Raw genomic sequence first — 22,877 nt, forward strand, 5'->3', positions numbered from 1 at the left:
ATGTAGTCCAATGTGTACACTCATATCCCATGATCATTTGGTTTATGGGGGCCTTGCTGGGAAGCATAGCCAACTTTCTAAAATAAAAAAGTCCACCATATCCAATCATCCTCCAATTTGTATAAATTCTTCAAGTTATACACTGGATTATACAGCATGCTCAGAAATGGAGTGCAATGTGTTCATCCATTCCCAATTATTTTGTTTAGGGAGTTTGCCTGGAAACATAACCCAACTTGGTATTAGTTATCAGGTTAGATCAGTTATTCCCTTATTTATAGAGCATGCTGGGAAATGTAGTTCAGTGTCAATCATGATTTCCCATTATCCTTTTGTTTATGAAGTTGCTGGGAAACATGGTCTGCATTCATTCATATTTTGGCCCAAACCATATGGGAGCTTCGTACATACCCACCAAGGGAGGACCAAATCCCTGGCCAGAAGCTTCCTTTGCCTGATGGAAATATTCAGACTTTAGTCGATATCTGGCTGAACTTTTGGACAGGGAAATGCCTTGGTCTGGTCTTTCTTTTTTGCGCCTGTGTTTACTCTGCAAGAAAATAACCGAGCATTCTCTTACTAGGAGTAGAGTAATAACAGTCTGCAATCTCTAGTAACCCAAACAACCAATCAGCAGGAAGCTTTTAGTCTGCCCTCCAGAAGAAAACATCAGTTGGTTTCTAGACTGGAGCAAACACTGCGGCTGTCATTTTGGTGGGAATTCCATTTAAAAGGTTTGGAGAAAGCAGAGTACGTAGCTGTAGCATTCAACGGGGCACATTATTTACAGGATATAAACCTTTCAGTAAATACATATTTTTTTAAAAAAACACACACAATAGCCAAGTTATATTTTTTTGGTTTAATTATTGGATGACCTAGAAACAATTTCCTTCCATCGTAAAGTTGAACTGCGAATGGGCTTTGTCCGACATAACTGGATCCAGAAGAGGTAAAACTTGAAGGATTTTATAAAGCGTCCCAAAAACTGCTGTTTTTTCACCGGATTAAAAAAAAAACGAATTATGATCAAGCATCAGAGATACTGTAGAGGCTGTTCTTCACTTTGTTTAAGTTCAGCTTCCAAGTGTTGAGAGTGTCGTACAATTGCTGCCACTGCTGCTTGCCGAAGGTCCTGTGTGTGCTGTGACTGAGGAAAAACAAATATATCTGTGTTAAAATATGGCCCCTCTATTTTTTAGAACATGGCTAGGCCCGTAAATAGCCTGGAGAAGCCCAAAACACATGAATTAATCAGGTCTGCAGTATGTCTGCTAAGTCTTCCTAATCTCCTGTACAGGTACAGGACCTGTTATCCAGAATGCTCAGGACCTGGGGGTTTTCTGTAGAACAGATCTTTCCAAACTTAAACCTAAATAAATACATTATCACATTATTTCATTCAAATGTGAAACTAATATCCAGGCACGTGATTGAACAGAGATGGAGAGAATCCGAGAGAGAGAGAGAGAATCCGAGAGAGAGAGAGAGAGAGAGAGAGAATCCGAGAGAGAGAGAGAGAGAGAGAGAATCCGAGAGAGAGAGAGAGAGAGAGAGAATCCGAGAGAGAGAGAGAGAGAGAGAATCCGAGAGAGAGAGAGAGAGAGAGAGAGAATCCGAGAGAGAGAGAGAGAGAGAGAGAGAGAATCCGAGAGAGAGAGAGAGAGAGAGAGAGAGAGAATCCGAGAGAGAGAGAGAGAGAGAGAGAGAGAATCCGAGAGAGAGAGAGAGAGAGAGAGAGAATCCGAGAGAGAGAGAGAAGAGAGAGAGAGAGAGAGAGAGAGAGAGAGAGAGAATGAGAGAGAGAGAGAGAGAGAGAGAGAGAGAGAGAGAGAGAGAGAGAGAGAGAGAGAGAGAGAGAGAGAGAGAGAGAGAGAGAGAGAGAGAGAGAGAGAGAGAGAGAGAGAGAGAGAATATCCCTCATTGGTTAAATCGCTCCCTGGCGGTTATTGCAGGCACACAGCTAATTAGCATTCAAGCCATTACTGTGCCCATTAAGTGAAATGTGCTGGAAAATAGGACATTTTCATTAAATAAGCTAATCACATTCAGGCCTGGGCTTTAATAAAATTATGATAAATAGCCAGTATTTAACTACAGGCACAGGATAGGAACCATCCTCACTTCTGAACACATTAAACCCATAAGATTACGTGAAATAATTAAAACCCGATAAATTGTTTTGCCAATGTGCTGCGGGGAAAAAAAAAACAATATGTAGAAAAGCTTTTACCTGACGACAACCTTCTTCTGCGTCTGGTCGATCTTGCAGTACACCATCTTGGTTTTTACAGCTGAAGGGAGAAATAGATATGAGGCTTTTTCATTTGTCTGGGTTATGATTCCAAGAGGCAAAGCCAATGGGTTACAGTAGTATTTCTGCTTATCAAAGACTGGAAGTATATGTCTGATGCCCACGCAATAAGCCATTGGAAATATCATATACAGGTACAGGATCCATTATTTGGGAACCTGTTATCCAGAAAGAGCAGAATTACAGGATCGCCATCTCCCATAGACTCCATTAAAATCAAATAATTAAAATTTTTAAAAAGGATTAACTTTTTCTGTGTAATAATAAAACAGTAGCTTGTACTTGATCCCAACTAAGATATAATTAATCCTTATTGGAAGCAGAACCAGCCTATTGGGTTTATTTCGATTTTACATGATTTTCTAGTAGACTTAAAGGGATACTGTCATGGGAAAAAATGTTTTTTTCAAAACACATCAGTTAATAGTGCTGCTCCAGCAGAATTCTGCACTGAAATACATTTTTCAAAAGAGCAAACAGATTTTTTTTATATTCAGTTTTGAAATCTGACATGGGGCTAGACATATTGTCAATTTCCCAGCTGCCCACAGTCATGTGACTTGTGCTCTGATAAACTTTAGTCACTCTTTACTATCTATATATATATGTCCCCCAATGAAAAAGAGATACAAGAGAATGACTTGCCATCTATAATGAACGCTTCCACCTCGTCTGCGCCGATCTGCAGCTCCTGCTGGATAGTATCAAATGAGATTTCCTTGTTGTCCACGGCCATTCCCATAAAGGTAAGGAGCCTCATCTTCTCCATGTTTTGCTCGTGAGACAGACCTGCAATATATGTAAAAAAAGGGGTTGAGTCAATTTTTAGTATGATGTAGAGAGTGATATTCTGAGACCATTTGCAATTGGTTTTCATTTTTTATTATTTGTGGCTTTTGAGTTATTTAGCTTTTTATTCAGCAGCTCTGCCGTTACAGCAATGTGGTTGCTAGGGTCCAAATGACCCCAACAACCATGCACGGATATGAATAAGAGACTGGAATATGAATAGGAAAGGCCTGAATATAAAGATGAGCAATAAAAAGTACCAATAACAAAACATTTGTAGCCTCAAAGAGCATTTGTTTTTCGGTTGACTGAGCTTTCAGCTAAAAAAAAAAAAAATACTCAAATTGATCAAGTTTTCGGCAAAAAAAACCCGAAACCCGAAAAAATTTATCATGAAGGCTACACACATTTTCAAATGGTTCAAGGGACCTCAACAGGTTTTAGATGGTGTATTTTCAGATTTCAGCTATTTCCAGCTTCGGGGTATGCTAAATCTTGAAAAATTCATTTTTTTTTAATAAAAAAAAAATAGATTTTTGAATCTAAAATAACCTTCAACGCTCTAATTTATAAATAAATCTGCCCCTAAATGTCCAGTTGCCTTTGACTTAAATCTACTAGATACTTATAAATTGTGACCTGGATAAATGAGAATCTTCAGACATAAAGCAATGTGTTAATTAGCAGTAATTCTAATGAGCATTCATTAACCGGCACAGAAACAGCGGCCGTAACTCAAGCCAATGAGGTGCATCGACGAGGTGTGGTCATGTGGCTTCAAAATTAAAATGATCAGAATCAATTAGCGCACATTAATTAGCGAATTAATAAAAGGAGGCGCATTAACTTCCTGTTGGAGGGGGGGAGTGAGTTTGTGCATGGGATAATGGAGTTAAATGTGAGGGCGTTTTTGATGACAATAGTGGTCTAGCAATTGAAAAGAAGGGGGGGGGGAAAAACGATTGGCGTTCGGAATGCTTGCCGACTTCTTACACACTCGTAATTTAAAAGGCAACTTTATTTCAGTAGATTAAAACCATTAATCCTGACGCGTTTCGTATCTCAGATACGTAGTCATAGGGGGGAAAAAAAAACAAACAAAGTGATATAGGAGGTGCCCGTTATTGTTCCTAGTCTTATGCTATTTGTCATTTCTAAAGGTGCAAAGTTTGGCTGGAAATTAAAGGAAAACTATACCCCCCAAAATGAATACTTGAGCAACAGGCAGTTTATATCAAATTAAGTGACATATTAAAGAATCTGATCAAACTGGAAAATATATTTAAGTACATTTTGCTCTTTTACATCTCTTGCCTTGAGCCACCATTTGGTAATGGTCTGTGTGCTGCCTCAGTGATCACCTGACCAGAAATACTGCAGCTCTAACTGTAACAGGAAGAGATCACCTGACCAGAAATACTGCAGCTCTAACTGTAACAGGAAGAAGTGTGGAAGCAAAAGACACAACTCTGTCTGTTAATTGGCTCATGTGACCTAACATGTATGGTTTGTTTGGATGCACCGTGAATCCTACGATCCCAGGGGGCGGCCATTATTTGTTAAAATGCCAATTTTCTATTTATGATTACCCAATGGCACATACTGCTAAAAAAGTATATTATTATGAAAATGGTTTATTTACATGAAGCAGGGTTTTACATATGAGCTGTTTTATGCAATATCTTTTTAGAGAGACCTACATTGTTTACGGGGTATAGTTTTCCTGACAGTGAGCCGATCCTGTAGAAAACTAGTATTAGACCTGTAAAGCACATAAAAGGCCAGACTTAACCAATTTAACAAGTTTTAGCTCGGCACGGCCATCAGAACCTTATTGTGGAATTAAAGGAACGCATCATTTAACATCACATCTGTTTAAACATTGATTCACCTCCAAATTAGACCACTTCTTACTGCTTCCGTCCTTTGAAGCCTTGTATCCACAATTAAATATAAGGTAAGAAAAAGGTCATACGCAGAATTACTGCAAAAATTCCAGGTACTCTTTTATTCCACTACATGTTTCGAGCTGGCGCTCTTTGTCAAGTGTTACAAAATCTACACAGTTGTGAACATTTAAACCATTAGCCCCTCCCCTTCCATTCATGGTGCAGGTGGCAACTGCTAAGGGATCCAATTTTGTTTGCCTAGCCACCAAATAGATTCTGTCCATATTAAAACAGATCAAGTGAACAAACATTTCCAGTGAAAAAGATATAAAATATAAAAAGTGTATAAAAAGTCCCGTTTCGTGCGTCTCTCCATCCTCCTCGTTTCCAGTGTAAAAGTTCATAATTAAAAGTCCACATTTGTACCTAAAAAATGGGAAAGAGGATAAACGGTACAAAATACACTTGCGTCCCTGGCACTGCCTCGTGAAAGCCTGCCTAGAGTAACCTTGCCCTTAATTATACAAAAAATTGCAACCACATCGCTGTAACATCAGCAAATATAAGGGAAAAATTCTCTTACCCTTATGCCTTGTTGCAAAAACCATTATTCAGAATATTATTTTTCTGTTATCTAGAAGAAAGGAAGAGTGTGTTAAATACATCATGTATAGTCGCAACTATTAAGTTTCAAGTAAAATGTTGCAATATATTCAATCCTAGCAACATTGTTTAAAGAAAACTACTCACACTCCAATAGTCGTTTAGACCTTCTGGTTTCAAGCTATTCAGTTTTTTAATCCACCTGGCTTCTTGTTGGAGTAGTACCTTGGTTAAACTCCCCCCTCTTTCGGGTCTACGTACCACTTCCAATACCTGCCATTTTAGTTGGGCCTGATTGTGTACTTTGTCATGAAAGTGGTGAGATACTGACGTGTCTGTTTGTGTGTTAGGTTTAAAGTTACGAATGTCAGCCTTATGTTCTTTAATTCGCTCTTTCACTTGCCTGGACGTTTGACCTACGTACACCATTCCGCAGGGACACTTTAAAAGATATACCACCCCCGCCGTATCACAAGTGGCATAGGAATACAACTTGTATTTCTTTCCAGTGATGGGATGGTACACTGTGTCTCCTTTGGTCACAGACGAACAACAGACACATCCCATACAGGGAAAGGTACCTTTCTTCGAACTCCTTAATAACCAAGATGTAGGAACTATCCTACATCTTGGTTATTAAGGAGTTCGAAGAAAGGTACCTTTCCCTGTATGGGATGTGTCTGTTGTTCGTCTGTGACCAAAGGAGACACAGTGTACCATCCCATCACTGGAAAGAAATACAAGTTGTATTCCTATGCCACTTGTGATACGGCGGGGGTGGTATATCTTTTAAAGTGTCCCTGCGGAATGGTGTACGTAGGTCAAACGTCCAGGCAAGTGAAAGAGCGAATTAAAGAACATAAGGCTGACATTCGTAACTTTAAACCTAACACACAAACAGACACGTCAGTATCTCACCACTTTCATGACAAAGTACACAATCAGGCCCAACTAAAATGGCAGGTATTGGAAGTGGTACGTAGACCCGAAAGAGGGGGGAGTTTAACCAAGGTACTACTCCAACAAGAAGCCAGGTGGATTAAAAAACTGAATAGCTTGAAACCAGAAGGTCTAAACGACTATTGGAGTGTGAGTAGTTTTCTTTAAACAATGTTGCTAGGATTGAATATATTGCAACATTTTACTTGAAACTTAATAGTTGCGACTATACATGATGTATTTAACACACTCTTCCTTTCTTCTAGATAACAGAAAAATAATATTCTGAATAATGGTTTTTGCAACAAGGCATAAGGGTAAGAGAATTTTTCCCTTATATTTGCTGATGTTACAGCGATGTGGTTGCAATTTTTTGTATAATTAAGGGCAAGGTTACTCTAGGCAGGCTTTCACGAGGCAGTGCCAGGGACGCAAGTGTATTTTGTACCGTTTATCCTCTTTCCCATTTTTTAGGTACAAATGTGGACTTTTAATTATGAACTTTTACACTGGAAACGAGGAGGATGGAGAGACGCACGAAACGGGACTTTTTATACACTTTTTATATTTTATATCTTTTTCACTGGAAATGTTTGTTCACTTGATCTGTTTTAATATGGACAGAATCTATTTGGTGGCTAGGCAAACAAAATTGGATCCCTTAGCAGTTGCCACCTGCACCATGAATGGAAGGGGAGGGGCTAATGGTTTAAATGTTCACAACTGTGTAGATTTTGTAACACTTGACAAAGAGCGCCAGCTCGAAACATGTAGTGGAATAAAAGAGCACCTGGAATTTTTGCAGTAATTCTGCGTATGACCTTTTTCTTACCTTATATTTAATTGTGCATCATTTAACATGTCTGCCATTGGCTGCAACCCCCGGCCGAAGGGGGCAGGAATAATAATAATAAAATAAAAAAAACGCAATATGGAAAATGTAATTTTAATGCATTCAATAGCTGATGGACCTCTGCTCCTTTGAAACAGTCAATTACACATGAATGGGGGAGTGTTGGTGTGTTAATGACTTCTCCCTTTTCCCTTAGTGTGTAAATAAAGGAGCTGCTGACAGTAACATTCCATCACACACGTCCCAGCCAGGAACAAAATGAATGGGAAAGAGAGTAGGATAGCGGCCCTAGTCTTGCCCTCTCTATGGATAACGTGTGTGATGTTCTGCTGGTAATACACAGCTATAGGGTCTGTTATCCTGAAATATTAAATACCTAAAAGAAAGGAACTGCCAGAAGAGTAAGGGCAGAGACACTCAGATTCGGGGAGATTAGTCATTCAGCGACAATTCTCCTCTTCTTCAGGGCGACTAATCTCCCCGAACTGCCTCCCACCGACTAGAATGTAAATCGCCAGCGGGATGGCACTCGGAGCAATTCGTTTTCTGAAGTCGCCTGAAGTTTCCGCGACGGTTTACATTCTAGCCGGCGGGAAGGCAGTTGGGGGAGATTAGTCGCCCGAAGAAGAGGGGAATTGTCACCGGCCGACTAATCTCCCCAAATCTGAGCTTGTGTCTCTGCTCTTATTGGGGTCGCACAATCCAATCATTGTTAGTGCAAAGTACATTGTGCGAAGAAAAAAAAGGAAACAAAAAAAAAAAGGGGAAAAATCACCTAAATTCATGTGTCAAATTAATCGTCACTCGGATAAATTACATGTATGAATAACAATGAATTTTAAATTGTTTAAAGTGATTTTACCCCTTTTTTTCTTCATACAATGTACTTTACACTAACAATTATTGGATTGCGCGACACCAATAACTCTTCTGGCAGTTCCTTTCTTTTGGGTATTTAATATTTGTTATTTATGGAGTTATGGAGCACGTCTATAATGTTGGACTTCTAATTTGGCAAAGGTGATGTGTTAGGAGGTGAGGAAAATACAAATATCGTAGATTTCAGTTATCCGGAAACCCATTATTCAGAAAGCTCAGAATTATGGAAAGGCCGTGTCCCGTAGGCTCCATTATATAGTGAATAAAGTTCCCCCATCTTGTAAAATATAAGGATATTATAAGTTACTGAGGAGTTTCATGACCATATAAAAGTACGAGGCCGAAGGCCGAGTGTTTTTATACAGGTCATGGAACTCCGAGGTAACTTATAATATCCTCATATTTTACAACTGGGGGTACTTTATTTATTATAATACACAAATTTCAGTGAGTCATGTGACAGAAATGACATCAGAACTCACCGTTTATAATGATATAATTTACAGGATATTCATGGCTTCTGTGTATTATATAGTGAATAAAGTACCCCCTCTTGTAAAATATAAGGATATTATTAGTTACCGAGGAGTTTCATGACCATATAAAAACACGAGGCCAAAGGCCGAGTGTTTTTATACAGGTCATGGAACTCCGAGGTAACTTCTAATATCCTCATATTTTACAACTGGGGGTACTTTATTTATTATAATACACAAATTTTAGTGAGTCATGTGACAGAAATTACATCACTACTCACCGTTTATAACTGATGACATCACTACTCACCGTTTATAAGGATATAATTTACAGGATATTCATGGCTTTTGTGTATTATAATGAAATAATTCACATTTTTAAAAACGATTTCCCTTTTCTCTAGGATAAAACAGTAACTTGAACTTAAAGGGGTTGTTTGCCTTTAAATTAACTTTTAGAAGGACGCAGAGAGTGATATTCGGAGACAATTTGCAATTGGTTTTCATTTTTTATTATTTGTGACTTGAGTTATTTAGCTTTTTAATTCAGCAGTTCTTCAGTTTGCAGTTTCAGCCATCTGGTTGCTAGGGTTCAAATTACCCTAGAAACCATTGATTTGAATAAGAGACTGCGATATGAATAGGAGAGGCCTGAATAGAAACGTGAGTAATAATACATTTGTAGCCTTACAGAGCATTTGTTTTTTAATGGGCAGATTTATCAAGGGTCGAAGTGAAAATTCGAATTCAAATTTCCGAGATTTTATATGGTCAAATTCGACTAGGAAATTGTTAAAATTCGATTTGAGTGTTTTAAAAAATTCTACTTCGATTTTCGAGATCTATCATCCTTTGAATTAGACTATTCGCCACCTAAAACCTGCCGAATTGCTGTTTTAGCCTATGGGATGACGTCCTGGGATCAATTTGGAGTTGTTTGCAGCCTTCAGAGTTTTTTGTGCAGAAAAAAACTCGATTTGAGGTTTTGGGTCGGTCCTATTCACCCAACATTGAAAATTCGTTTTTTTTTTTAAATAAATTTCGATTGGTCGAATTTAAAAAAAAAAAAAAAAAAAAAACTCCCATAAACTTGAAATTCGACCGTTGATAAATCTGCCCCTGTATGTCCAATAGCGATTTATGTAATTATCTCTACATTGTTTACCTTTCTAAATAGCAAAACAATGCAGCAAAGTGGCCCATATAGGCCGACACTCAAATTACCTGACAGTTGCATCATATGCCAGAAACAGCCCTGTGACTTGTGATAATACCACAAAGTGAATTTTATGTGGAATTGTAGCGTTCGGCTTACCCAGGGAGTCAATGAAATCCTTGTTGTTCTGGTAAAACCTGACGTAGGACGACAGTTTGGCACTCACAAATATGGTCAAAAGCTTATGGGAAAAACAAAAAGAAGGGGAAATTATTTCTAATGCCAAAATGAACACCGACAAATTCTATCTGCAGGTACAGGTATGGGATCAATTACCCAGAAAGTTCCGAATTACCAGAGAGGCAGTCTCCCAAATAATATTTTTTAAAATGATTTCCATTTTCTGTGTAATAATAAAATAGTATCTTGTATTTGATCCCAACTAAGATATAATTAGGGATGCGCGGAATCCAGGATTGGGTTTGGGATTCTACCTTTAACAGCAGGATTCGGATTTGGCTGAACCGAATCCAAATTTGCATTTACAAATTAGAGACGGGGAGGGAAATCGTGTGACTTGTCACAAAACAAGGAAGTAAAAATGCTTTCCCCTTCCCACATGCAAATTAGGATTCGGTTTGGCCGAATCTTTCGTGAAGGATTCAGGGGTTCGGCCGAATCCAAAATAGTGGATTTGGTGCATCCCTAAATATAATTAATCCTTATTGGAAGCAGAACAATTCCAATGGTTTATTTAAAGGGATCCTGTCATCGGAAAACATGTTTTTTTCAGAACGCATCAGTTAATAGTGCTACTCCAGCAGAATTCTGCACTGAAATCCATTTCTCAAAAGAGCAAACAGATTTTTTATATTTAATTTTGAAATCTGACATGGGGCTAGACATTTTGTCAATTTCCCAGCTGCTCCCAGTCATGTGACTTGTGCCTGCACTTTAGGAGAGAAATGCTTTCTGGCAGGCTGCTGTTTTTCCTTCTCAATGTAACTGAATGTGTCTCAGTGGGACATGGGTTTTTACTATTGAGTGTTGTTCTTAGATCTACCAGGCAGCTGTTATCTTGTGTTAGGGAGCTGCTATCTGGTTACCTTCCCATTGTTCTTTTGTTTGGCTGCTGGGGGTGATATCACTCCAACTTGCAGTGCAGCAGTAAAGAGTGACTGAAGTTTATCTGAGCACAAGTCACATGACTTGGGGCAGCTGGGAAATTGACAGTATCCCTTTAATGTTTACATTTTTTTTCTTTTTGGCAAACTAGGGGATGCACCGAATCCAGGATTCGGCCTTTTTCAGCAGTATTCGACGGAATCCTTCTGCCCGGTTGAACAGAACCCTAATTTGCATATGCAAATTAGGGACAGGGAGGGAAACCGTGTAACGTTTTGTCGCAAAACAAGGAAGTAAAAAATGTTTTCCCCTCCCCACAACTAATATGCATATGCAAATTAGCATTTGGATTTGGCTCAGTATTCACTCAAATCTTTCACGAAGGATTCGGCCAAATTCAAAATAGTGGATTTGGTGCATCCCTAGGTCTAAATTACAGAAAGATCCCAGGTCCCCAGCATTCTGGATAACAGGTCCCATAACTGAACCACAGAATTGCTTACTCGCATAGAATTTTGGAAACTACAGTAGTGAAACATTGTTGTCAGGGAATGAAGGACTTACATCATGAATCAGTTCTCCCTCCAGGAATTTGACAGGCTTTAAAGCAAGAAGGTGATCAAGCAAGAATGCTTTGGGATCTTTCAAGGCCCTCACGATGCACCTAAAGCAAAGATGAACCAATCAGGTACTGCATTTAGAATTACATTTTCTTTAATTCAAATTATATACTCAATTCAAATGTCAAGGCCTCATTTTAGTCTTATTTAAAGTTTCCAGCAGAGATGCCCTTTGGCTTCAGCTAGAGTCCAACACTGGGTTGGGCGCCCACAAAGCGGTCTGGTTTTGGTCAGAAAATCCCTGATCTCCTGACTATGCGGCCAGTCTGTGGTTAACCTGTCTGGGTACCCGGCTATGCTGCGGGATTTGGCCCTGCAACCTCCCTACAGGCAATTTTTGTCTTCCTTTTGTTGCTGAATCAGTGCTGGAGTGATGTCACCCAGTATGGGTTGTGTGATGGTCGGGTTAGGGGTCAGCAGATCTGATCAGATTTGGGCCAGCCCGATATCCGCGGGTTTACCAATCGGGTTCAGCCCAATCTCGCACAAATCATCTATATCAAAGGTATAAATCAATATTTTGGCAATATTATGCATGGAGCAGTATGCTAACAATGCTTTTATGGATGTAGATCATAAAGGGAAATCATGACTAAAAGTAGACCTCGCATTAGTAAAGTATGGGCCCTCCTGCACTAGAGACATTCAGGGTTATAGAAGATAGCTCATAGTACAAGTTGATCCAGTGATTGGTCTGATTTTGGAGTCAGGAAGGAATTTTTCCCCCTCTGAAGCAAATTGGAGAGGCTTCAAATGGGTTTTTTTTTCCGCCTTCCTCTGGATCAACTGGCAGTTAGGGAGGTTAAAAAGAGTTAAAAGTTTGAACTTGATGGGCATGTGTCTTTTTTTCAACCTAACTACTGTGATCACTACTGTGATGTAAAGAATCTTTCAAAGCCCTCAGCCTGTCTCATAATTCATAGGATGCCAACATGGGGCACAGCCTTGTACCCACGGAGGCAAATCCGGACAACACCAACGATGGTCAGATGGAAATGAATGACCATTAAACTAGACGAGCATCACTCGTCTGCTCAAAGACTGTATGTGGCGATAAAATTAAACTAAAGATAGGAATTCTCAGTGTCTTGGAGAATGCTGCCTTCATATGATTTGGCTAAATCATGTCCTATCAACCCATGGAGGCAAAAAGTAAGGTTACAGGAATTACTTGTGAGCGTCCAGACGAGCCTGTGAAGCGTTATCATCCGTGTAACTCCCCAACAGCTCCACCATCACCTTCGCTGCTTCATCGCTGTAAAGAAAAACAAAAAAACATGACATCAGATTCAAACAAATTAGAAGAATGTCAAATATTTAACACGGGATCTGTCTTGTAACGGCCAGTTTGGTAGAACATGGCAATTTTGGGGGGAACTTTCTACATGGAACCATTTGTCTCTACTTTAGAAGGACCCGCAGCAAACAGTTTCAGTTCTGGTTAGAGAAATGTTTCCACTGGAGCAGCACCAAATAGCTGAACCTGTTCATGCACAATATATCAATGTATAATATCAAAATGTGTATTTATGCCCTGGAAATAGCTCCTTAAATCATTTATTAGCCAAAGATAACAGAGAAAGCACCTGGCCAGTATGAAGGGCATGTGGATTTAGAGGGGGGATTTATGATATGCAGCTGCTACGCAAGAGTCAATGTTAAAGGGGAAGTTATGTGTAAATTAGAATAAGGCTAGAAATGCTGTATTTTGTATACTAAATATAAACATAAACATTACTGCAGCACAAGCCTAATCAAACAAATGATTTATGCTTTCAAAGTTGGCCACAAGGGGTCACCATCTTGTAACTTTGTTATACATCTTTGCAAGACCAAGACTGTGCACATGCTCAGTGTGGTCTGGGCGGCTTAGGGATCGTCATAAATGATCAAAACAGCACAAGTCAAATAATATCTGCCAGAAGCCGATACAGCAAGACTGATTAATAATCAGAATATACAGACTGCACTGGGTCCTGTGTTGTCATGTAATCTAATGTGGATTTTATAGTTTTTGTATTGTTTAATACAAACTTTCTCCAACTCTGCAGAACCAGTGGTTGCAGCAAAATAATCCTCCAAATAGAATCCCAGTTTATCTGTTTAAATCTGGCTCCATGATCTTTGTCCCTACAGCTGGAAACAGTAAAGGGGATGTAAAGGCAAAATAAAATCTAATACAAATCTCTACACAGTCGCTGACTGCTCTACAGGGAAACAAACAAAGGTGCTTGAGTTCTGCATGGCTGGGAAGTAAGGCAGGGGCTCCCCCTGCTGTTCATAAGTATGATTGTTTCCCTGCAGAGCAGTTAGGGACCGTCTGACAATTCCTATCCACAGCAGTAAATGAAGGGAGAATTTCACTGCATACAGTCAGGTTTCTTATAAAAACAGTGCACATTTCTTTTATTAAAGTATATTGGAGATAGGTTTCTTTTTCATTAAAGAATATTTTTTTTGCCTTTACATGCCCTTTAATCACAGACTGATTCCCCCATTAGACATATTGTTTGAGCAGGATTGATGCGGTTTGCAAGCTTATCCTAGTGAATGGAGAATGATATCTATTGACGCACAAGGATGAACAAACTGCCCAGTATAATTTAAGTTCTATTAAAACCATCAAGCTATGTGCACATGGATTGAAGCTCGGGCTGTTGTCGGCCTGCGTATTTTTGCAGTCAGAGAAAGAGATCTGTTCCCTGCTCCATTCATTTGAATCTGATCAGCCCAAATTCATGAAAGGAGGCACCTCCAGGCTGAACTCAGCTTTAGCTCCATTTAAAGGAATTGCTCAGTATAAAAATAAAAACGGATACATCTAATACATCTTCTAGGCAAAAGGAGCCCCCCCCTATAAGATATATTGGATCTAACTGTCAATGAATATCTGACACCCAACTGCTGCATGAAGAGAGAATGAAGAGAAACAGAAGCTGAGAGCGGAATAGTGAATATAAACTTGATTATTTCAGAAACAATGCAGAATTTTTAATGGATTGTATTTAGAAAGTTTCTGATTTCAGTATACTGGAGCTTATATTAAATTTTCATTTTGGTGATAGTTCCCCTTTAAGGAAACGATACACATATTTTAATAAATGTGCTGATCAGTGAATGTTTTATATATATATGGATAGTTTTAGGGAACTTACTGGGGCAATGTATAAGCAGCAGAGCTAATCAAATGGAACAGAATTGAGCCTCTCTGCTCCCCTATACAGACAAATAAAAAGCCATATTACTAAGCAGCCAACGCACCTTTTCTTGCTGTCGACAAGAGCTTCATACAGAAGCCTGAGCACAATGTGTTTCTTCTCTGTGCTGAGGGTCCAGTCAGAAATCCACTTGCGAACCTTACATGGAACAAATGACATTGGAAGAAATAAGCGTCATTATTTATAAACTATTATTATTATTATTCCCACTGTGCATGTATCTGCAGTTCTAACATGTAACGTTTGCTACAGGTACAGGTATGGGACTTGTAATCCAGAATGCTTGGGATATGGGGGTTTCCAGATAATGGATCTTTCCATAATTTGGATCTTCATACCTTAAAGGGATTCGGTCATGATTTTTATGATGTAGTTTTTATTTCTAAATGACACTATACACTGCAAATAATTCACTGTACAATATAAAATGTCATTCCTGAACCAGCAAGTGTATTTTTTAGTAGGGATGGACTGAATTCAGGATTCGGTTCGGGATTCGGCCTTTTTCAGCAGAATTCGGATTCGGCCGAATCCTTCTGCCCGGGCCGAACCCGAATCCTAATTTGCATATGTAAATTAGGGGCAGGAGGGAAATCGCGTGACTTTTTGTCACAAAACATGGAAGTAAAAAAGGTTTTCCCCTTCTCACCCCTAATTTGCATTTGCAAATTAGGATTCAGATTCGGTTCGGTATTCGGCCGAATCTATCGGTAAGGATTCGGAGGTTCGGCCGAATCCAAAATAGTGGATTCGGTGCATCCCTATTTTTTAGTTGTAATATTGGTGTGTAGGTGCATCTCAGGTCATTTTGCCTGGTCATGTGCTTTCAGAAAGAGCCAGCACTTTAGGATGGAACTGCTTTCTGGCAGGCTGTTGTTTCTCCTACTCAATGTAACTGAATGTGTCTTAGTGGGACCTGGATTTTACTATTGAGTGTTGTTCTTAGATCTACCAGGCAGCTGTTATCTTGTGTTAGGGAGCTGTTATCTGGTTACCTCCCCATTGTTCTTTTGTTTGGCTGCTGGGGGGGGGGGTGATATCACTCCAGTACAGCAGTAAAAAAAAAAAAAAAAAAAAAGACTATAGTTTATCAGCGCACAAGTCACATGACTGGGGGCAGCTGGGAAACCGACAATATGTCTAGCCCCATGTCAGATTTCAAAATTAAATATAAGAAAATCTGTTTGCTCTTTTAAAAAATGGATTTCAGTGCAGAATTCTACTGGAGCAGCACTATTAACTGATGCGTTTTGAAAAAAATGTTCCCCCCCCCCCATGAAAGCATCCCTTTAAGTCTACTAACTAGAAAATCATGTAAACATTAAATAAACCCAATAGGATGATTTTGCCTCCAAAAAGGATTAATTATATCTTAGTTGGGATCAAGTACAAACTACTGTTTTATTATTACAGAGATAAAGGAAATCATTTTTAAAACTGTGGATTATTTGGATAAAATGGTAGTCTATGGCATTATTCAGAGCATTTTGGATAAGGGATCCCAGACCTGTATAATCATCTATAACAACCAATCAGCAAGTAGCGTGTATGCGGAACCTGTATAAAAGCAAACTGACTGATTTTTATGGGTTACTGCGTCAGGGCAAACTGTCTCTTTCTTACATACAAGGAGGAGTTCATTATCCCTTAATTCTAGGTAACTACCTGCACCAGTAAGCTGAATAACGAGCAACGCTAGCAATGAACTGCAGAAGGGAACTGACCTGGTCAAGATCTGTGGGAATGTAGACGATGGCTCCGCAGGTGGCTGCGACTTTTATAAGGGCGCAGTATACGGTGTACCTCGCCGGGATACTTTTATCCATGCCGTGGAAGAGATTACTCAGCCTAAAAAAAAGTCGATAATCAAAATGATGCTTAAAACAACAATCACAGTAACAGTACAAAACAGAAGAAAATTGCTTTTAAGACAAAAATGTTAAACATATGGAGAAGTGGTTTGGAACGACAGTTTCTATCATTCTGCAAAAAAAAAAAAAAAAAAAAGGGGGCGGACTTACAGCTGAAGCCTTAACGATGGCCGTTCCCCTTCCCGGAACTTGACCAGCTTTTCGCACAGGCTTTCGATTAATGCCTCCTGCTTATCCGGCTCCAGAATCAGGACGAGTGAGACCACGCTATTCATAATACTCTCCACATCTAGGAAACAAGTATTTCGTTCAAGGGGTAGTTTAACTTTAAAGGGGAACCATCACGAAAATGAAAATTTAATATAAGCTTCAGCATACTGAAATAAGACACTTTCTAAATACAATCAAAGAATTATTCTGGATTGTTTCTGAAATAATTAAGTTTATGTTCACTATCCCTCTCTCAGCTTCTGTTTCTCTTCATTCTGTCTTCATGCAGCAGTTGGGTGTCAGATATTTATTGACAGTTAGATCCAATATATCTTATAGGGGGGCTCCTTTTGCCTAGAAGATGTATTAGAGCTCTTCTATTAAATCACTAGATATCATGGGGTATATTTATCAAAGAGTGAAGTTAATAGTGAAGTTCCGCCACTCTCCATTCATTTCTATGGGATTTTTAAAGGCGTATTTATCAAAGGATGAACTTTCACTTTCACCGAATGATAAATACGCCTTTCAAAATCCCATAGAAATGAATTGAGAGCTGCGGAATTTCACTCTAGTGGCGGAACTTCACTCTTTGATAAATTTACCCACCATGTCTCTCTACATGCAGAATTTATGCAATTTTGTTAGATTTTGTTTGTACTGGAATCAGTTATTTGAGTGAGCTCTAATACATCTGCTAGGAAGGAAGCCCCCCCTATAAGATATATTGGATCTAACTGTCAATGATTATCTGACACCCAACTGCTGAATGAAGAGAAACAGATGCGGATAGTGAACATAAACTTGTACTGTTACTGTGACTATGAAGTAGGGATGCACCGAATCCACTTTTTGGATTCGGCCGAACCCCCGAATCCTTCGCGAAAGATTCGGCCGAACAGCGAACCCTAATTTGCATATGCAAATTAGGGGTGGGAAGGGGAAAACATTTTTACTTCCTTATTTTCTGACAAAAAGTCATGAAATTTCCCTCCCGCCCCTAATTTGTATATGCAAATTAGGATTCGGATTCTGTTCGGCCGAATCCCGAACCAAATCCAGGATTCGGTGCATCCCTACTATGAAGCAATTTTTACGTGGAGAATAATCACTTCCAGGTCAGATGATATTTCGGGTGGGTTCGGGCAATGGGTCTGACAGATGCAGGACTGTCCCACCAGACCTACGCACAACTCTATTATAGGGTGAACTGTTCATAGCAACTTTTTTTTTTAAATAAGGCTACAATGTTATTGCTGTTACTACTATTTATTTTTGTATTACTTATCTTTCTATTCAGTCTCTCTCCTATTCATCTCCCGGTTGCTAAGGTAAATTTGATGCTAGCAACCAGAAAGCTGCTGAAGTTCCAAACTGCGGAACTGCCAAACAAACACTTCTACAAAGATTAATCAGATCACTGTCTCCATTATACAAAAAGCGAATTTGAAGGATAGACTCATTTTTTTAAAAGGGTGGTTCACCGTTAATATACATTTTAGTATGTTATAGAACGGCCAATTCTAAGCAACTTTTCAATTGGTCTTCATTATTTTTTTAAAGCGTGAATTATTTGCTTTCTTGTTACTCTTTCCAGCTTTCAAATGGGGGTCACTGACTCCATCTAAAAACATCATAGCTCTGTAAGGCTACAAATGTATTGTTATTGCAACTTTGTATTGCTCATCTTTCTATTCAGGCCTCTCCTATTCATATTCCAGTCTCTTATTCACATCAATTCATGGTTGCTAGGGGAATTTGGACCCTAGAAACTAGACTGCTAAAACTGCAAACTGGAGAGCCGCTGAATAAAAAGCTAAATCACTCAAAAAACACAAATAATAAAAAATGAAAACCAATTGAAAATTGTCTCACTCTCTACTCTATCCTTAGGGGGTCATTTATCAAAGTCCGAATTGATCTCAATATTTGCTGCTACAAACTCCAATCAAATCCGCTTGGGTTTTTTACGCTTATTTATGATTAGATTTTCCCAAAAATTTGCTTTGCGGAAAAAAGTCCGTTTTTTTTTTCATCCGATTTTCATGTTTTTTCCGTAATTTTCATCTGAAAACTCAGATGAAACCCAGCACAAAAATCATTGGGACTTCATCCATTGACTTATATGCAACCTCGACAGGTCTGAGATGCCGGATTTTCTGATTCAGACTTTTCCATCCTCGGGGTTTAATAAATATTTGAAAAATTTGTGATTTTTTTTTTTAAAAGTCAGATTTTTGAATTTTTTTGAATTTTTTTTGCATTCGGAGTGTAGTAAATAACCCCCTAAAAGTTAATTTAAAGGTGAACAACCACTTTATCAGATGGCTTGGTACCTGCATAACCCAGTAAAACTCTAATAAATAACATTGTGCTGACATTTGCCGTAAGGGATTAAACAGGCTCCACTATAAACCCTCCTACACTCCTTACAGGGTCATTTATTACTAAGAATTTCTTCCTCTGTGCAATATATCTCAATGCTGAGCACCTGTGGGGATTCGCTCATCTCTAAATACAAACCTTTATCATCATCTTTTAAACAGACATCGCAGGCTTCGATGATCTGGGCCAAGTCAATGTGAAGCCCCCCTTCTGAATTCTCCTCCGAGATCTCTGCTCCTTTAGACTTCAGGTAGGCCCGTAGCTCAGCTGCCTGTAGAGAGAGCCCAGTATGACAGTTTTGTTATTGAGTGGAATAAACACATTGTATTATATAGAGGGAGATGTGGGGAGAATCAGGTCTGAAAGCTGCAGCACGGCTGTTCCTTATCTGTATGGAGCAGGCACCAAAGAAATACAGACTCATTCTGTAGCAGAATGTTATTATACAGAGCCACACACAGCTTAAACACTGCCCCAGTGGATATAAGATACAGTATGGGACCTGTTAACGAAAACGTTCAGGACCTGGGGATTGCCGGATAAGGGATCTTTCCATCATTTGGATATTCAAACATTAGGGGTCTTATTTATCAAGGGTCCAATTTCGAATTGAAAAAAACTTCGAAATTCTAATTCAAAAAGACCAACCGAAATTAAGTCAAAGACAAACAGGTCTGTATTCGGCCGAATTAGAAGTCCACCTATTAACTCCAAATAGGTTGTAGGAGCTCCCCCATAGGCTAAAACAGCAATTTGGTAGGTTTTAGAAGTCACAGAGAAGTTTACAGAGACAATTTTGAATTTTTTTCAAATTCTAATCAAATTCGGACTACTATTCCCTAGTTGACGTACACAAAAATTAGCTCAAAATTCGTATTTTTTTTTCATTTGAAAACTCACCTTAACCTTTTATAAATCTGCCCCTAAGTCTACTAGAAAATCATGTAAACATGAAATAAACACAATAGGCTGGTTCTGCCTCCAATAAGGATTAATTACTGTATATATTAGTTGGGATCAAGTAAAAGCGACTGCTCTATTACAGAGAAAAAAAAGAAATCATTTAAAAAATTTGGATTATTTGCATAAAATTGAGTCTATGGGAGACGGCCTTTCCGTAATTCGGATCTTTCTGGATAAGGGGTTTCCAGATAACAGATCTCATACCTGTTACACTTACAAAAACACTATGGTCACATGGCCAAATAACTAGGGATGCACCGAATCACTATTTTGGAATTGGCCGAACCCCAGAATTCTTCGCAAAAATCCAGCCGAATACCGAACCGAATCCTTATTTGCATATGCAAATTAGGGGTGGGAAGGGGAAACTTTTTTTTACTTCCTTGTTATGAGACAAAAAGTCACGCGATTTCCCTCCCCGCCCCTAATTTGCATATTCGGATTGCATCCCTACAAATAACCTGCCTATAGTTTTTGTTGGAGTGTGCGAGGCAACGGGAGTACCTGGGGGAAACCCAGCTGACATGGGGAACATCATACAAACTCCTTACAGATAATGCAGAGAACAGCAACACACGTTACAACTACAGATGGGAGGGCTCCTGTAGTATTTATCCACTGACACCTCTCATGCTGTGAGTAACCCCCGAGTAACTACACTGAGCTCCCAGCTACGTTCTTGGAAGGAAAATAATGTGGCCCATTAAACATCACTGATCACACTTTGGAAATTAAAAGAAAAGTCTGTCTCTTCAGGCCTTAATAAATAGGTCCCCACCCTGAGATCCTTCAGTGGTCATTGCATCAAAATTTCACAATTGCGGGAATTGCAAACTGGAGAGCCGCTGAATAAAAAGCTAAATAGCTAAAAAAATGAAGACCCTAAGCTCAGTAAGTGACAACAGCAGCACAGAGCATGTGCAGTGATTCGGCAGAAAAGAAGATGGGGAGCTACTGGGGCATCTTTGGAGACAGATCTTTACTGCTAAAGGGCTGTGGTTGCCTTGGGCTGGTACAGAAGCACAAAACATACATTTCTAGCTACTTCTTTAGGCTTTAGTTCTCCTTTAAAGCACAAGTTCCTGCACCTAATTCTGCTGATAACAATCTATTACACTGCTGCCTTTCTAGATGCCCTGCTTAGCAGCCTGTGCCCCAATACCTCCTTGGCCCCCCAGCTGTTGAGGCGTCTGTTTCCTCTATAGTTACACTGTCGGAGGCCATGCTTATAATGTGACAGTTTAAGAACTATAAAATGACATTTAAATACCAGTTTACTATAACACTAAGTTAGAAAGTGAGACGGGGACACTGGAAACCATATAGGTGGCCGGAAGACCAGCGAATTACTTCTATGCAGTTGGTCAGTTTTAAAACCACTAGGAAGACCAGCGAATTACTTCTATGCAGGTGGTCACATTTTAAAAAAAACAGGAGTGGAAACAGTATAGGTGACTGGAAGACCAGCAAATTACTTCCATGCAGTTGGTCAGTTTTAAAACACCAGGAAGACCAGCAAATTACTTCTATGCAGTTGGTCAGTTTTAAAACCAGCAGGAGTGGGATGAAAATAAAAGGCAGGGACTGAGTAGGGACCCCTAGTTACTGTACATGAGAACTGTAGGAGGGGGGGGAGATACAGAAATGAAACATGAAGCTTTAGCAGCTGTTACACTGCAGCTCCCAACACTCACAGCCCTGCCCCCCCCCCGTGGGATTCTGGGAAGTTTATTTCAATCAAGCAATAGAATTAAAGTCACGTGTGTGGCTCTCTATTAATTTAGTCCAGGGTCTATTGATTAAGGCTCATATGAGGGGCGCTGGCAGAACCAGAACAAAGCAGGGCAGCGACCCGAGACCACAGCACAGTTTCCCCCCAAATCATTAGATTGAAGTGGTCGCACCTGATCCTCCTCGGTAACATCGATAAACGCCGGGACACTCATAGCGGCGCCACACTGTCCCAATCACACGCCGCGGCTGCACCGGAAAAAGAAGAAAGAGAGGAGCCGGCGAGCACTTCCGGGTCAGGCGAATCTCCGGTGACGTCAGAAAAGAGATGCCGCGGCTGCTAGACACGTGACAAGGCATCCAAAGACGCCCGGTGTAATGACTGTGTCCGCCATTGTATTGGTGGGTTTTTTCATGAGATCAATGAATGTGATTATCAGTTGTGGGAATGTATGGTTTACGCACCTGCTTGGAATTGTGTGTTAAAGGGGATTGTTCACCTTTGAGTTAACGTTCAGTATGATGTAGAGAGGGATATTCTGAGACAATTTGTTATTGGTTCCATTTTTTATTATTTGTGGGTTTTGTATTTTTATTCAGCAGCTCTCCAGTTTGCAGTTTTAGCAGTCAGGTTGCTAGGGTCCAAATTCCCCTAGCAACCATGCATTGATTTGAATAAGAGACTGGAATATGAATAGGCAAGGGACTAAAAAGTAACAATAACAATACATGTGTAGCCTTGCAGAGCATTTGTTGTTCAGATGGGGTCAGTGACCCCCATTTGAAAGCTGGAAAGCATCCGAAGAAAAAGTCAAAACTCTAAAAGATAATTAATGAAGACCAATTGAAAAGTTGC

General features: G+C 39.5%; 1 protein-coding gene and 1 long non-coding RNA gene across 2 annotated transcripts; one reads left to right on the plus strand and one right to left on the minus strand.

The window, feature by feature from the left end:
* Window positions 1-847: 847 nt before the first annotated feature.
* eif3m.L (eukaryotic translation initiation factor 3 subunit M L homeolog) lies at window positions 848-22,352 on the minus strand. Its single transcript, XM_018257448.2, has 11 exons — window positions 22,195-22,352; window positions 19,466-19,598; window positions 16,883-17,021; window positions 16,586-16,709; window positions 14,905-14,999; window positions 12,815-12,898; window positions 11,588-11,687; window positions 10,058-10,139; window positions 2,960-3,103; window positions 2,234-2,294; window positions 848-1,150 (listed from the first exon to the last, which is right to left on the minus strand). Exons 1-11 carry the CDS (start codon window positions 22,234-22,236, stop codon window positions 1,030-1,032), a joined length of 1,125 nt encoding a protein of 374 aa, XP_018112937.1. The 5' UTR covers window positions 22,237-22,352; the 3' UTR covers window positions 848-1,029.
* On the plus strand, window positions 6,320-7,342 carry LOC121402930. The gene is made up of 2 exons (XR_005966868.1): window positions 6,320-6,851; window positions 7,009-7,342. It is a non-coding gene; the product is annotated as an uncharacterized LOC121402930 (long non-coding RNA).
* Window positions 22,353-22,877: the final 525 nt, after the last annotated feature.

This window comes from Xenopus laevis, chromosome 4L (assembly GCF_017654675.1).
Source record: "Xenopus laevis strain J_2021 chromosome 4L, Xenopus_laevis_v10.1, whole genome shotgun sequence".
Lineage (NCBI taxonomy): Eukaryota > Metazoa > Chordata > Amphibia > Anura > Pipidae > Xenopus > Xenopus laevis.

What these genes read in the sequence shown, in the direction of transcription:
- eif3m.L (XM_018257448.2), bottom strand. Translation starts at nt 22,236, where the DNA reads ATGAGTGTCCCGGCGTTTATCGATGTTACCGAGGAGGATCAG. An exon ending in CCATCGTTAAGGCTTCAGCT is followed by an intron (nt 16,710 to 16,882) that starts GTAAGTCCGCCC and finishes ACTTTTTTTTAG; the next exon opens with GCTGAGTAATCTCTTCCACG. An exon ending in GGATTTCATTGACTCCCTGG is followed by an intron (nt 3,104 to 10,057) that starts GTAAGCCGAACG and finishes CATATATTGCAG; the next exon opens with GTCTGTCTCACGAGCAAAAC.